The sequence below is a fragment of the Clarias gariepinus genome, chromosome 3, assembly GCF_024256425.1.
Source record: "Clarias gariepinus isolate MV-2021 ecotype Netherlands chromosome 3, CGAR_prim_01v2, whole genome shotgun sequence".
Lineage (NCBI taxonomy): Eukaryota > Metazoa > Chordata > Actinopteri > Siluriformes > Clariidae > Clarias > Clarias gariepinus.
The window spans coordinates 13,591,948-13,604,774 of NC_071102.1; the positions used below are offsets into that span (position 1 = coordinate 13,591,948).

General features: G+C 45.0%; 1 protein-coding gene across 2 annotated transcripts in view; it reads left to right on the forward strand.

Moving 5' to 3' along the window:
- cbfa2t3 (CBFA2/RUNX1 partner transcriptional co-repressor 3) overlaps positions 1–12,827 on the forward strand; it is a 54,470-nt gene that overhangs the window by 23,096 nt on the left and 18,547 nt on the right. For both annotated transcript variants that reach the window (XM_053493319.1, XM_053493320.1), the window contains exon 2: positions 10,690–10,836. In XM_053493319.1, the coding sequence (XP_053349294.1) occupies positions 10,690–10,836 (147 nt within the window). The remainder of the gene's footprint in view (positions 1–10,689; positions 10,837–12,827) is intronic.

Below are 12,827 nucleotides of genomic sequence, written 5' to 3' on the forward strand. Positions count from 1 at the left end.
GAGGTGCACATTGTGTGTGTGTGTGTGTGTGTGTGTGTAGTGCTGGTCCAAGCAATAATGTACTGATCTCTGCAGATTAGCAGGACATCACATGATGGACAGCTGCTCCGTGTGTGTGTGTGTGTGTGTGTGTGAGAAAATGGGAGCAGATTTCAGTCTTTTGTGCTCCATAAATCAGGAAGCTGCAATGACGCAAGAGGCAGAGCAAACACGAGCAACACTGGACTGCAGCTGGACAGAGAGAGGGAGAGAGAGGGTGAGAGAAAGAGCGATGGAGGGATATAATGCGGAGGAAGAACAGCTGTCAGAACCTGCATCGCACACCTGTCACACAGGAAGTGAGGCCGTGCCACTGTTTCTTGGATACAACTCCTTGGCGACGCTCTCGGGAGAGATGGAGACAGACAGAACACACACATATGTGTATATATAGATAGATACACACACATACACACACACGCACTAGCCTGTCAATCCTTTTTTAATGTACTAGCACCATCAGTAAAGTAGAAGTGACCTGTGTGACAGGAAGTGACATCACAGTGAGTGACATGACAGATGGTAGGCGTCGACACGTCCGCTTTTTTGTTTTCGCCGCTCGACTGAGCGCTGTGTGTATGTATATATGTGTGTGTGTGTGTGTGTGTGTGTGTGTGTGTGTGTGAGAGAGAAACAGGGAGAAACGAGCGCGTTTTGCTTGGCACACACTCCTCTTTGTTTGTCAGGATTGTCAAGGCGGCTCCTCTGGAGGGCCTCGTTCCTAATTCCCCAGCCGCCCCTCTCGCTGCCTGTGTGCAATTAACAGAGTAATTAAAAGCTTGATGAGCTAATTGGTGTTGGGTGAAGCTGCAGGTGTTTTGATTGGGGAGCTTGTTTGTGGAAGAGCGCAGAGTAAACAGAATCCAATTGCCGCTAATTTTTGGCACCAGTTTTCCCCATAATTTAAGTAATATGGGCGTGAGGGGGAATCCAGGCCAAAGCTCCCGATCACACTCAGACAGACTTTCCGCATTGCTCGAGTCCGGCTCGGCCCGCAGAACGGGGATCTCCAGGATCTCCACTTTGCCATCTCCTCCAGTAGTTCTTTAATGTGTAACTCTACAGGCCTCGTTGCAGCTCTCCACCAAACAAGCCGGGTGGAGAAATAAACAGGAAGTAGCAAGCGGGAAAAGCACTAATTCAAGCAAACTGGACTGCGGCACAGCCTCCTTCCAGGAATTGTCAGTGTTTTGGACAGCACTCGTCCCACATGTTCGTCTCATCCCAGCAGCGGAATCGAAACTCATCCCTAAACACAAGTCAAACTTTCTCATGGATGAAGGAGTAAAACTGATTGACATGTAAAATAGACACAGTACGGCGATGAGACTCATCACATTTAAATGCCGCAAAGGTTTTAAGAAAGCCCGTACGTCTGTGAATGACGAAGTGACTCAGAGTTATTGCCAAATCCCCCATATAGTCCTAACCTCTCTGCAAGCCATTTCTTCTGCACATGTTTGGTCAATTAAAGGAGTTCCTGGGAGGCCAGTGCTTCAGACAAGAAGCAGGCAGTCCGGTCATGGCTCTGAGAAAACTTTTTACCTTGATGGTATCCAAGCACTAGTGAAACACGTAGCATTCTTGTATCAGGGGAGTTTATAGAGAAATACAAGGAGGTTTTTTTAGAACTCTCACACCTCTGTTCTGTACAATCAAAAGTCCTGGTTTGACCTGAACACCCCAGTTTGTTAAACAGCAGTTTAAGCTCCTGAAGGTCGTGTCTGTAATACACATTTTTATAAATGCTCCTTTGTGTTCGGTGTCGAAACTGAGCACCGAGTCTCACAACAGATCCTTCATACCACGGAGGAGCCTCGTGTGTTTACGCTGAGGTGTAAGAACCGAGTGTGTGAGGTGTGGAGGAAGTACTAGGAAATGTTTGAGTTGACAGGAGAAACAGGATCTACGCCTTAGTCCTTTTCCTCCGTGGCAGACGCTTTCTGAGTGCGTTTGCATCTTTTGACCCTGACGCTCTGACAGAAGTACACGCATCATCACCTTTCCTTTCCTTTTCTTCCTTTGTGTCCCGTGTGCTTTGTTCCCAGTGTACCTCGGGTCCTCGTTTCACGTCTTCACAACCTCTACTCTCTTACTTTGTATGTGTGTGTGTGTGTTTGTGTGTGTGTTACTTGGCAGATGTGTCGGTGTGCCTGCGGTACTCCCGGTCCCCAGGTGGCTGCTGGGCTCTGTGTGTGTGTATGTGTGTGTGTAAGAGAGAGAGACAGTTATTGATGCTCAGGTGTGCAAGAGCTCTTTATTGGAGCCTCTGAATGGTGGGCCTGAAGACGTACACAAGCTCCACACAGCGTGAACACGCTCGGGGAAAACCGAGAAGAGAAAACACACACACGCACGCACACACGCAGGTTTATGTTCGTGAGGCGTAAAACAGTGCGAGCTTGTAGACTGAAACCTCAAAACACATCACAGGTACGTTTGGTTCACATCAGGACAAGCACAGAAAACAACAGCTCACTGTGTGCGAGTGTGTGTTTGCGTAGCGTGTCTTCCCCGCGTCCGTAGCGAGTGCCCAGTGCCGTCCTAACACTCTCCAGATGGACCCGTTCGGGGAGCTGTTCTTGGCACGGGCGTCCGCGGCCGAATGTCACAAATACTTTCCTTTATTTAGGAACGACTGGGCCTGAGGGAGGCGGGGCGGTGGAGCTGGGAAGGGGGAATGACTCGCACACACAACATCTGGATTTTATTAGGAGCTGCTGGGAAAAAAATCAGAAAAGGAAGTTTTCTCTCTGTCTCTCAAGCCTTTTTGGGGAGAGCTGGACTTGGTGCGGCTGTCTCACAGTCGACCCTGCAGGGAACAGATGGTGGAGACAACCATCAGACACGATGCGGAGAGAAAACACTGAAGACATTCGGGTGGGAGATTAGACACACAGATTCAGAGTTTTTATATCATGTTAACTGCCTAATGCTTTCTCACAGGTTTCTATACCATCACGTGCATCCGCTCCATATGTAATCGCACCCCAGGAGAAGACGTCACACGCTGCACTCTTCAGCATCGAAACAAACCGTATGCCTCATGGCTGCTTTTCATCCAAGACGAGACAAGAAGGACTCAACCCATTCGCCTTGTTGTCACACGTAAAAGCGTGATGATGCTCTTGTCGTCACATGTCCCAGCCTAAAAGGAACCCGTCCCTTATGCGGTCTTCTAAATTAGACAGACTTTATCTTGAATGCGACCCAAAATGCTTGTCACAAAAAAAGACTGTTTTGATCACGGCGTAAATACACGACATCCGGATGCAGAGCGTGTGATCTGAGAATTTTGAATTCCCCGTTCTCGCAGCGCCGGTGCATTGTGGGTCCTGGCTGGGTCCCCATGCTGTTCCATGTCCCACTCTACTGCTGTCTGACATTTGCGCTGCCCTGCATGACCTCGGCATTTTTTCTCACACACGTCGCTGCACTCGGGCTGTCTCCGAGGCTCTGGTTCACACACATACACACATGCGCAGACACACACAAACATGCTTCCTCTCTCTTTCTCTCTTTCTCTCTCTGGGGTCTGTTCGTCTTTTGATTTAGCATTTATTGCTATCTTGATGTTTATTTTCGCTAAACATATTTGCTCAGCTGAGGTCGGTGGCCCGGGCTCACAGCGTGCAGATGTCCCTCCTGCCGTATCATTAGACAGATCGGCAGCTGGAGGAGAAACACGCTATTCAGCCATGAACAAATAAAGCTTCTATATGGATCGACCATGTGCTAACAGATTCAGGAACACGGGTTTTTAGCCTCTTTTTAACAAGGAGACTGCCGCGCTAGCAGCGTTTTAGCAGTCAGGGAAGTTTGCCCTGGTATGAGGTTCCAGGGAACCATAGCGGTGGCATCATATGCTGCTGATCAATTGAGATTTGAGATTTGGATGAGGAAATATCCTGCAGTGTTTGTGTTCAGCGGTTGACCCTGACTAGCCACTGTTCAAAGAATAACCTAGCTAGTTGAAGTAGATCAGCATGTCACTTAGCTTAAGTTGCAGAAATGAGACAAAAACAGGAATCTGCTTGGTCCGAGAACTGGTTTAATGAACGACTTCTGAATGAGACAGCCTCGGAGCACACAAATACCCCGAGGTATACCGTGTTTAAACACAGTATATGCAGGGGTTAAACAGCCTGGGGGGCAGAGGGGGAGGGGGGTATATACAGTAGATAGGGACAAGGGTGGAAAAATGGGTTCAGGGGTACCCGGTGTCAGCCAGGCGGACGGCTAAGATCCTGCTGTTTTGATGTGCTGCCCGTGTTTGTGTGGCATGACGGGGAGCAGATGTGGAAAGGCAGGCGGTCGGGCACAGTGCCAGAGCAGCTGGAAGAAATTAAAAACAACAGCATTCCTGGAGACTGGGGGAATTACAGAGCACGGGAGAGCGGGCAAGCAAAAGTGAGAGAGGGAGAGAGAGGAAGAGAGGGAGGGAGCGAGGGGATAAGAGAACACATATGGTGAAGGGTGTGTGTGTATGTGTTGGGGGGAGACAGCCAGAAAGACAGGCAGTAGAAGCGTTCTTTGTGTGGAAGTCAAAAGGTACAGAACGTAGCACGCAGTGAGCGGGGAAGCCAATGGGAGCCAGTGGCAGCACAAACAACGCACACGTCGGGAAAAAGAAGGGAAAAAAAGCAGGCATCCCGCTTTTCTAAAGCCTTGTCATTACACAATGGTTTCTGTTGCTGCTTCGGTAAAAAAGCACATGTCTGCCGATCTATAAAAGCTCCACAAATAGCTCTGAATTACAAAGTGAGGAACATCAAATTGGTCTGTTTTAGCCACTAAATAACTGCGGGTTTCCTCCGTAGTGGCCCAAAAACGGCGTGATCGGCTGACGAAGCGGCGCAACGTCATTACTGGAGAATTATACACACGACTACGGAGCTCCAGGAGGTCCATTACAAACTCATCACACCCGGAGTAGATCCATTCAGCTTATTGATCTCCCAGTGTGACTTCACTTTAGAACTCTGCGTGCCTGAGTGTGTGTATGCGTTGGGGATGTGTGTGAGCAGCAGGTTTGGTTGGGTCAGATCCAGACTGGCTAATCAAATAAGCCAGATTCATGTTTATGGGATGCTGTAACATGCTGGAGTCAGATGTTTTCGTGATGATGATTGACAGCTTGGTTTAGACACTCAGACTGTCTAGAGAGTGAGTTACTTCATCATCATCCTCTTTCTCTCTCTCTCTCTCTTTCTCACTCTCGTTTTCTTCCTTATGGTGAGAATCTTCGTGTCCTTAGCCACAGTCGGAGCACAGATGGTCACAGATGGAGTATGTAGATCGCGGCCATATTAAAGTGAAATCCAGAGCCGTGTGGTTTTTTTTCCTGCCCTGTCCTTTAGCTGGTCAGATTAAACAGCTGTCTGTAATCCCATGGTAGATAGTGACAAGAAGGCAAAGCAGGACAGATGTCCCCCTTCTCTCTCTCTATCTCTGTCTTTCTGTCTTTCAACTGTTGGGAGCTCAGGCCCTCAGAGTCAAGGCTTGGACACTCTCAAAATCCCCTGGGATAGCATGCAGCAGTTGCCAGTAGAGACAAGGGGTTCAGGATCCCCCTCAGGAGCAAATTAGGTTCCGATTAAGGGCTGTGTTTTAAACAGGATGCTTTGCAGCATCAGTCACACACAGGGAAAAATCCCATAGGAATCAGGTGACCCCTTAGTCCTTATATACCAGACCAATTTATTATTTAGTGCTACTTCAAATCATTTGTTTTCCAAGTGAGGTATTTCACTATACGGAAAATTCAAGTTGTTACAGATTTAGCTGGAACGGATGCCAGCATCTCTGTGCATCTACAGTATGTGTGTGTGCTTGTGTGTAAGAGAAAGAGAGAGAGAGCGAGTGAGAGAGAGAGAGAGAGAGAGAGTGTTTCAGTGGTGATCCAGTATGGGGTTGACTTGGGTGACAGATGGACAGAGAGGTCTGGCTTTACCTGCCTACATTTGGCCATGGCACAAAGAATGTGCTCCACGCACCCGTCCACGACGCATACTGTATTCTTGCCTGCGGCTATTTTTGTCAGCAAGGGCATTAACTCTAACACCTGTTCTGTTTATTGCCCAGGGGCATTGGTCCTGTTCTTAATAAATACGCTGCTAACAGGGACCACAATCCCAAGGGTAGGATCTGGAGGAGAAAAGATTGACAACTTGGCACAATCGACCGTTAAGCTTGTATCCTTGATTTAGTGTTGATTTACAAAAGGAAACACAGATAACTCTGGCTTCAGGTCTGGCATAATACCGGGCATCGTCTGGTAACAGTATCCGGTTTGTAATTGCGATGGGTTTAACAAGAGACACTGGCCAAAGCACTTTTAATAAACATGATTGTGTATTAGATACCAACATTTACCTTGAAACACCAATGTTTGGTGTTAGATTTATCCCAGAATTAATCAACAAACACCAACATTAACACCTTACTCTTGTACGTTTGCCAAGATCTAACAACACTCCATTTACCACCAGCATTTAACCTCAAGCAGTTGGTTTTAGACCCCATGCTGGGACTCCAGATTTCAGCCTTATTGAGGAGATCATCTTAAGAAAGCTGATCCAACAGATCTATGTAAAAATTTTAAACTGAACTCTTCTGCAAGATACATATAGTGTAACCCGCTGAGAGTAGGAACGGTGAATTCCGGTCGCAGTGAGGTTGCCAGAATTGATTGCTTCCATTCGAGTCAATGGCTGTGATTCCACCATGGCGCCTTTCTGAAGCTTCCCAGACCTGGCTCTCTGTGTTAACATAGTTGATGTTTGCTGGAAGCCAGTTCTGAGCAAAAATTTTTGACATACACACAAAGGATACACGCTACAGATAAAAAAAAAAGTGAAAATAACATCCCAGATAGTAGACAACGCTGGTCCGGATCCAACTCGGATAGTCTTCGCCTCCTTATCCAAAATCGCGTCCAGCGCGGACCTGGGACAGAAGAAGAAATAGATCTAGTAGAATAAATAAACTGATAAATAAAATGTTTAAATAAAATTTACATTACAATACAATTAAAGTTTAGATAAACCCTAAAAATGGTTTGATTAAAGTATATAACCATTAGTCTGTTTAGGTTGCAACTTTCTCATATTCATACCAGACCAAGTGTCAAGTCAAGGCACTCTGTAACTAAAATGCTTTCTGTGTGGGATGATTCCCTCTGGAGCTAAATCCGGCCTAAGACAAGGTGATGGAGAACATTCTAAAAACTTCCTATGGAGCACATCAACCCAAAAAACTTGTTTTTTCTGACATCTGTCAGATGATACTGATCGTAAGATTTACGCGTAGGGTATTAAGTGGACCAGCAGCGAGTGCCAAGAAGATTTAGAGTGAAGAGCCTGAAGTGGCCCTGCAGTATCTCATTACAGCACTTTACCTGTTTTAGCACACCTGAGTCAACTCGCAAATGACTTTATAATTACCTACTGAGTTGAAACAGGTGTGTTAGAGCGAAGCAAACAAGCACCACAGGTGGCTGAAGGCATCTCGAAAGCCTGCAGTACCAAATCAGCTACTACTGTTTGTCTCCTGAAGTGTTGAGTGTATAGTGCCCCCTGTCTCCCTGCAGAAGTTCTTTTTTTCGTACCCTTTCAGCCAACTGCAGCTGTTGTCCCTGTAAGGTCGAGCACTAATTATCTGCCTGTTAGCGGTTTGGCTGTGACCCTGTATGTTTGGTTATTTTTGCACTTGACAGTTCTGCTGATAGGAGATCAGGGCTGGAAGCTGATGGGGGATGTCTCTGAACCTGGGCTGGACAACCATACGGTCCAGGCATGTGTTTGAGCATGTGTGTGTGTGTGTGTGTGTTGGAGGAGGGTATGTCAGAGGCCTAGCTGACCCAGTGGAAGGTGACATGCGAATGGAGTAGAAGGCAGCTGATCCACAGTGAATGACTGGACTGAGACAAGAGGCGCCTGAAAGAAATCCTGCTGCTCGACACATGCTCATGGAGAGTCTCACACACAAACACACACACGCATAATTGAAATAAGTATTTGCACCCTTTTTCAAGCATGCTTAGTGTCCCATCATTGCACATTACTCTTTTGCACAGGCATACAGTAGACTCAAAAACATATAAGATCTGTCTGTTTATGAGCCCTGATAGCAATACCATCTGTCTAAATTCTGTAGTTCCCCTCTAATGAGTTTCAACCTGCGTCTCTCTCTGAACGCGCACCCGTGACCAGCAGCAGTCATGTCTCTCAACCGGATTTACATGCTGACAGACTGTGCACGAGATACTCAGAGATACTCTATCAGGAACTGGACTAACTCTTCCTGTGAAGTGGTGGAGGAGGAAAGGGGTCAGGAGGACAAACTGCCAGGTGATTAAGCTGCCCTTTTTACCCCTGGAAAAGGTGATAGCGCCTGACCAGTGTAGGCAGGGTGATTGAGTGGGTACGCCCTTGTTTAGAAGCAAAAAGGGTTGAAAACAGGAGGAAAGAGCAGGGATCAGGTGCAAAGGTTGTTCTATGGAGTGCGATAACACAAGGCTGTTTGAGTTGGTTTTTATCTCGATTTTGTTCCAGTGTCTCTCTCCTGTCACATTGATGATTCCTGGAAGTGAAGAGGCCCGGGTGTGGCTTTGCCACGGCGTGTGTGTGTGGACAATAGCTTGGGATCCAAACGTTCAAGCCAGATGAACGCCAGCATCAGATGGCTTCAGCATCAACATGGACTCCGGGGTTAGGATGCAGTCTGGTGATAACTTTGTCTTCTGTGTAGAGGTCTCATGTGCTTGAGGCTTTGCCATTGAGGTAGACTTCCATATTGGATGTAGAGCCTGAATGTTTGAGGGAAGATCTTTATGCTGGAGATGGATGTTGACTTTGAAGAAGGCTCCATTGTCTAAGAGTTGGTTCTGTATGAGGTTTGAGGAAGAGATGTAGAGGGTCTACTGTGTACAGCAGAGTAAAATAGTGAAGAATATCAACCAAAATCTGGTTGTGATGAGGTTGAAATAAATGATAGAGACTGGAGGTAAATTCTGTAATGCTACCATCTGTAACTGAACTTAAAGGATCTGGATCTTGAATGGATGACAAATATAGACTCTTGATAGAGACATTCTTAAAGAATGTAAACTGGAGAATTGAGCTCACAGATATGGACTCTTTAATGGATGGTGTGTCTCTACTGTTGATTGTATCGCAGCAGTAAACCAGGATTAGATGTACACTCTGATGGAGGTATTCGTATTGTTTCTGCAGTGGAGGGAAAATGTGATGGATGGGAACCCTTGTGCTGGAGATGTACTCTGTGATAGAGGTGTGTATGGTGAAGGATATAAACTCTGTGATGGACAGCAGCAGATCCAGCTGCACTTGTCACTGACAGTCAAGCTCTTGTAAGAGGGGGCAGTCAGAGGGTGGAGGACACTGATGGCAATGCAAGGACTTGCAGGGGGCCAGTGAGGGATCCCGTCAGCAGCAGCTGAGCAGGAGAACAGGTGCTACACGATGTTTCCAACACAAGCGAAGCGTATTTACCCGCAGAGCCTCGACACGTTCTACATAGCCGTACTGCAAGCTAGGAACCACATACGGCTCAAGATGAAGACACGTCCATTAGTGAAGCACTGGAAGACAAGAGCGATGACATCATCTGCTCTGCCATAAGGCGTGGGCAAGATTTTGAGTTAAGCTGTTAGATCTCATGGCAATTTCTGGCAGGATTTTCAGTACACGATGACCCACATTCTTTACATTTATGTAACAGAGGTTTGTTTTTGCTTAATGTTTCTTCTACTTGGATACATTGTCTTGGTAATATTTAATAGAGACGGGGGGAAATTGATCGAGTTATTTATCACAATTCTTTTGTGTGGCGTTTTGTGTATCGACGTACTGACTCCAGAATCGATTTTTTTAATTTATAAATAATATTTTGATTTATATCTAAGTTACATTTGAGGCGGTAAAATGCTGCAGTTCCTCTGTAATTCTACAGGCAGTGCACTATAAACTGTTCAAACATTGGCAGGCATCGCAACGTCCTGTGTTGTATTTGAGTGAATTATTGGACTTCTGTTTAGTTGTTTAATTGTAACAAAGGCCAAAAAATGAATATATAACTTGGATATTAAGAAATCTTACTAATACTTATGGAATCGCAATACAGATGGAATCGTCATCTAGATATCGTGATAATATCGTATCGGGCAGTACCTGTTGATCCCCTTCTCTAATATTTACGCGTATTACATAGATTAATTTTTTTGGGATTGATCGTGTACATGTTAACTCATATATTCTTTCTTACACTCCCTCCCTTGTCAGAATCAGAACCAGAGAATGGAGAACGGGTTTGTTTACTGACAATTCTGATATAGTTCTATTTAAACACGATAACCATATTTGCAATGTTTATGTCACAAAAAGAGATGAGCAGATTAGAAATTTTACTTACACATGGACCAAGAAAATGGTTAAGAAGACTTGGGGAGTATGGTTTGTCTGTTTTGCGGCGGGAATTGGGAGGTACATGCGTATGTACTGTACATCGAGATCCATGTCCATGTGGAATCCGTATAGCGTCTACATGACTATTGTATATAGTATATTGTATAAAGTAGGTGTTCGGGTTTTAGTTCAGCTCATTTCTAAGCACACTTTCTTCTTGCAGGTAGCACTGAAACAAAGCACGGAACAATGCCAGATTCACCAGCCGATGTGAAAACCCAGCCCAGGTCGACTCCGCCTACAATGCCACCTCCACCACCTGCAGTGAGCCAGGCAGCCAATCGCAATGCGTCATTCACGCCTACTACCAGTAAGTACACCTCACCTTACATATTTGAGATATGGTGCATTAACGCTACCACTAACAACCGGAGTATTGTGTAAGATTAAGACTTGTGGAAATCCAAACACGTTCATGTAATAACTAAAGTACAACAGAAGACATTTGATCGGCTGGATATGTGTGTGTGAGGTGTGTTTACAGGCTGCACTCGAAGCAAGGGTGTATCTCTCTAGCATAGCCGGACACATCTCTCTACCCTATATAGCAATGCCAGGCTGTGTTGTTTCACCTGTTGTTCGTGCCGCTCGCCACTAAAAGCAGAGCACAAGTGCACCGTCACATGATGGAGTCGCATGTGTGCAGCCTGGAACGCAGAGATTAAACACGGCTATTTTATTAAATGTAACCAGTTCGTTTTAAAGAAATAATAGACAAAGTGTTTGCAAACTGTACACACTGTACCCTTGTGCGTTAAGTTGTGTGACGTCAGGAAGTTATTCCTGCTTCAAGATGGCTGCTGTGGGGTTTTTTTCGATGTCAGTGTGTCATGAAGTGTTACACAAGCAGGTTTGCTTGACATACTGAAGATGCGAACGTTGAATGATTTAGACACGCGTGCTGAAAGCTTATCTTATCCTAATTAGCCTTTGTAGCTCCAGTAAAGAAATTGTTTATTTCCCCTGAAAACTAGTTTAAGTTGAAAAAGGCCTATGTAATATCCAGTACTTTATCATTACATAAGATTTAGTACAAATCTTTGTATGTAAAAAATATGTAAAAAAAAAAAAAAAAACTTTCACATTGTTTGCTTAGTGCTTAGTAATTAATAATAATAAAATTTGCATGCCTGGTTAAGACAGGTTTCAGATAAAAACACTTATTCACTTATCATCTATACCACTTAATCCTGTATACAAGGTCGCGGGAGCCAAGCCCCAAGATATACATTATTGCATGCAGCGGGTAAAACCCTGGATGGGGTGCCAATCCAGCGCAGGGCGCACATTTACACACATTATGGGCAGATTGGGAACACCAACTAGCATAGCCTGTATGTCTTTGGACTGTGGGAGAAAACCAGAGTGCCCCGAGGAAACCCATCAAGCACAGGGAGAACGTGCAACCTCCATGCACACAGAGGCGGGAATCGAACCCGGACCTTGGAGGTGCAAGGCGACAGTGCTAACCACTAACTAAACCACCGTGCTGAACACATGAAAAGAACAAAAAAAATGAATGTTTTGCATGAAAATTAAAAGAGGTGTGACAGAAGAACTCTTGGATCTTCTCTAGCACGCTCAGTAAAACCTAACAGCTGTTTTACTTATAAAAACCTTACACATCTGTATCTAACACTACTGAATATGTATTCACACCAAATATCGACAGTGTTTATGTTATTCCGTTTCTTTTATGTCTTTTATTGAATTCTTTTACATAAGACATTTGCAGAGTACTGTAGTAACATGAACACTGCTGTTACAGTAGGTTTTACTGAGCATGCTGGAGAATATAACTTTCTACATAATTCATTTATTTTTTGGTTTCCATCTGAAAACTGATGTTATGTAACATGCTGCTTTCTTTAGAGGCATGCAAATATCGCATTTTGTATGGTTTTGTACCTTTTTTTACACAATATTACAGACTTGATAAACATACAGTATATAACAATATTTGTACTAGAGATAATATGCTGCCTAAGAGTTTTACAAAGTACTGTATATCAACTAGAAAAGGCTACCCAGGCACACCACCAATTTGGAAATGATGTCATGTCGCTATACAAATTCCCAGATTGTCACGTGACCGCACCGGGACATTCATTAGATGTCACTTGGAGACGTCATAATTTAAAATCAAGCATAAAGCAGAATAAGGAACTGTCCAGGACGTTTAAAGCATTTGTGACACCTGTGTCACCGTGGGTTCTTATTGGCCGAAGTGGCTAAAGCAGAGGCCGTCCTGCTGTGTTGTGATGTCCATTCTTCTGAAAAAGGGAAAAAAAGGAGGAAAAA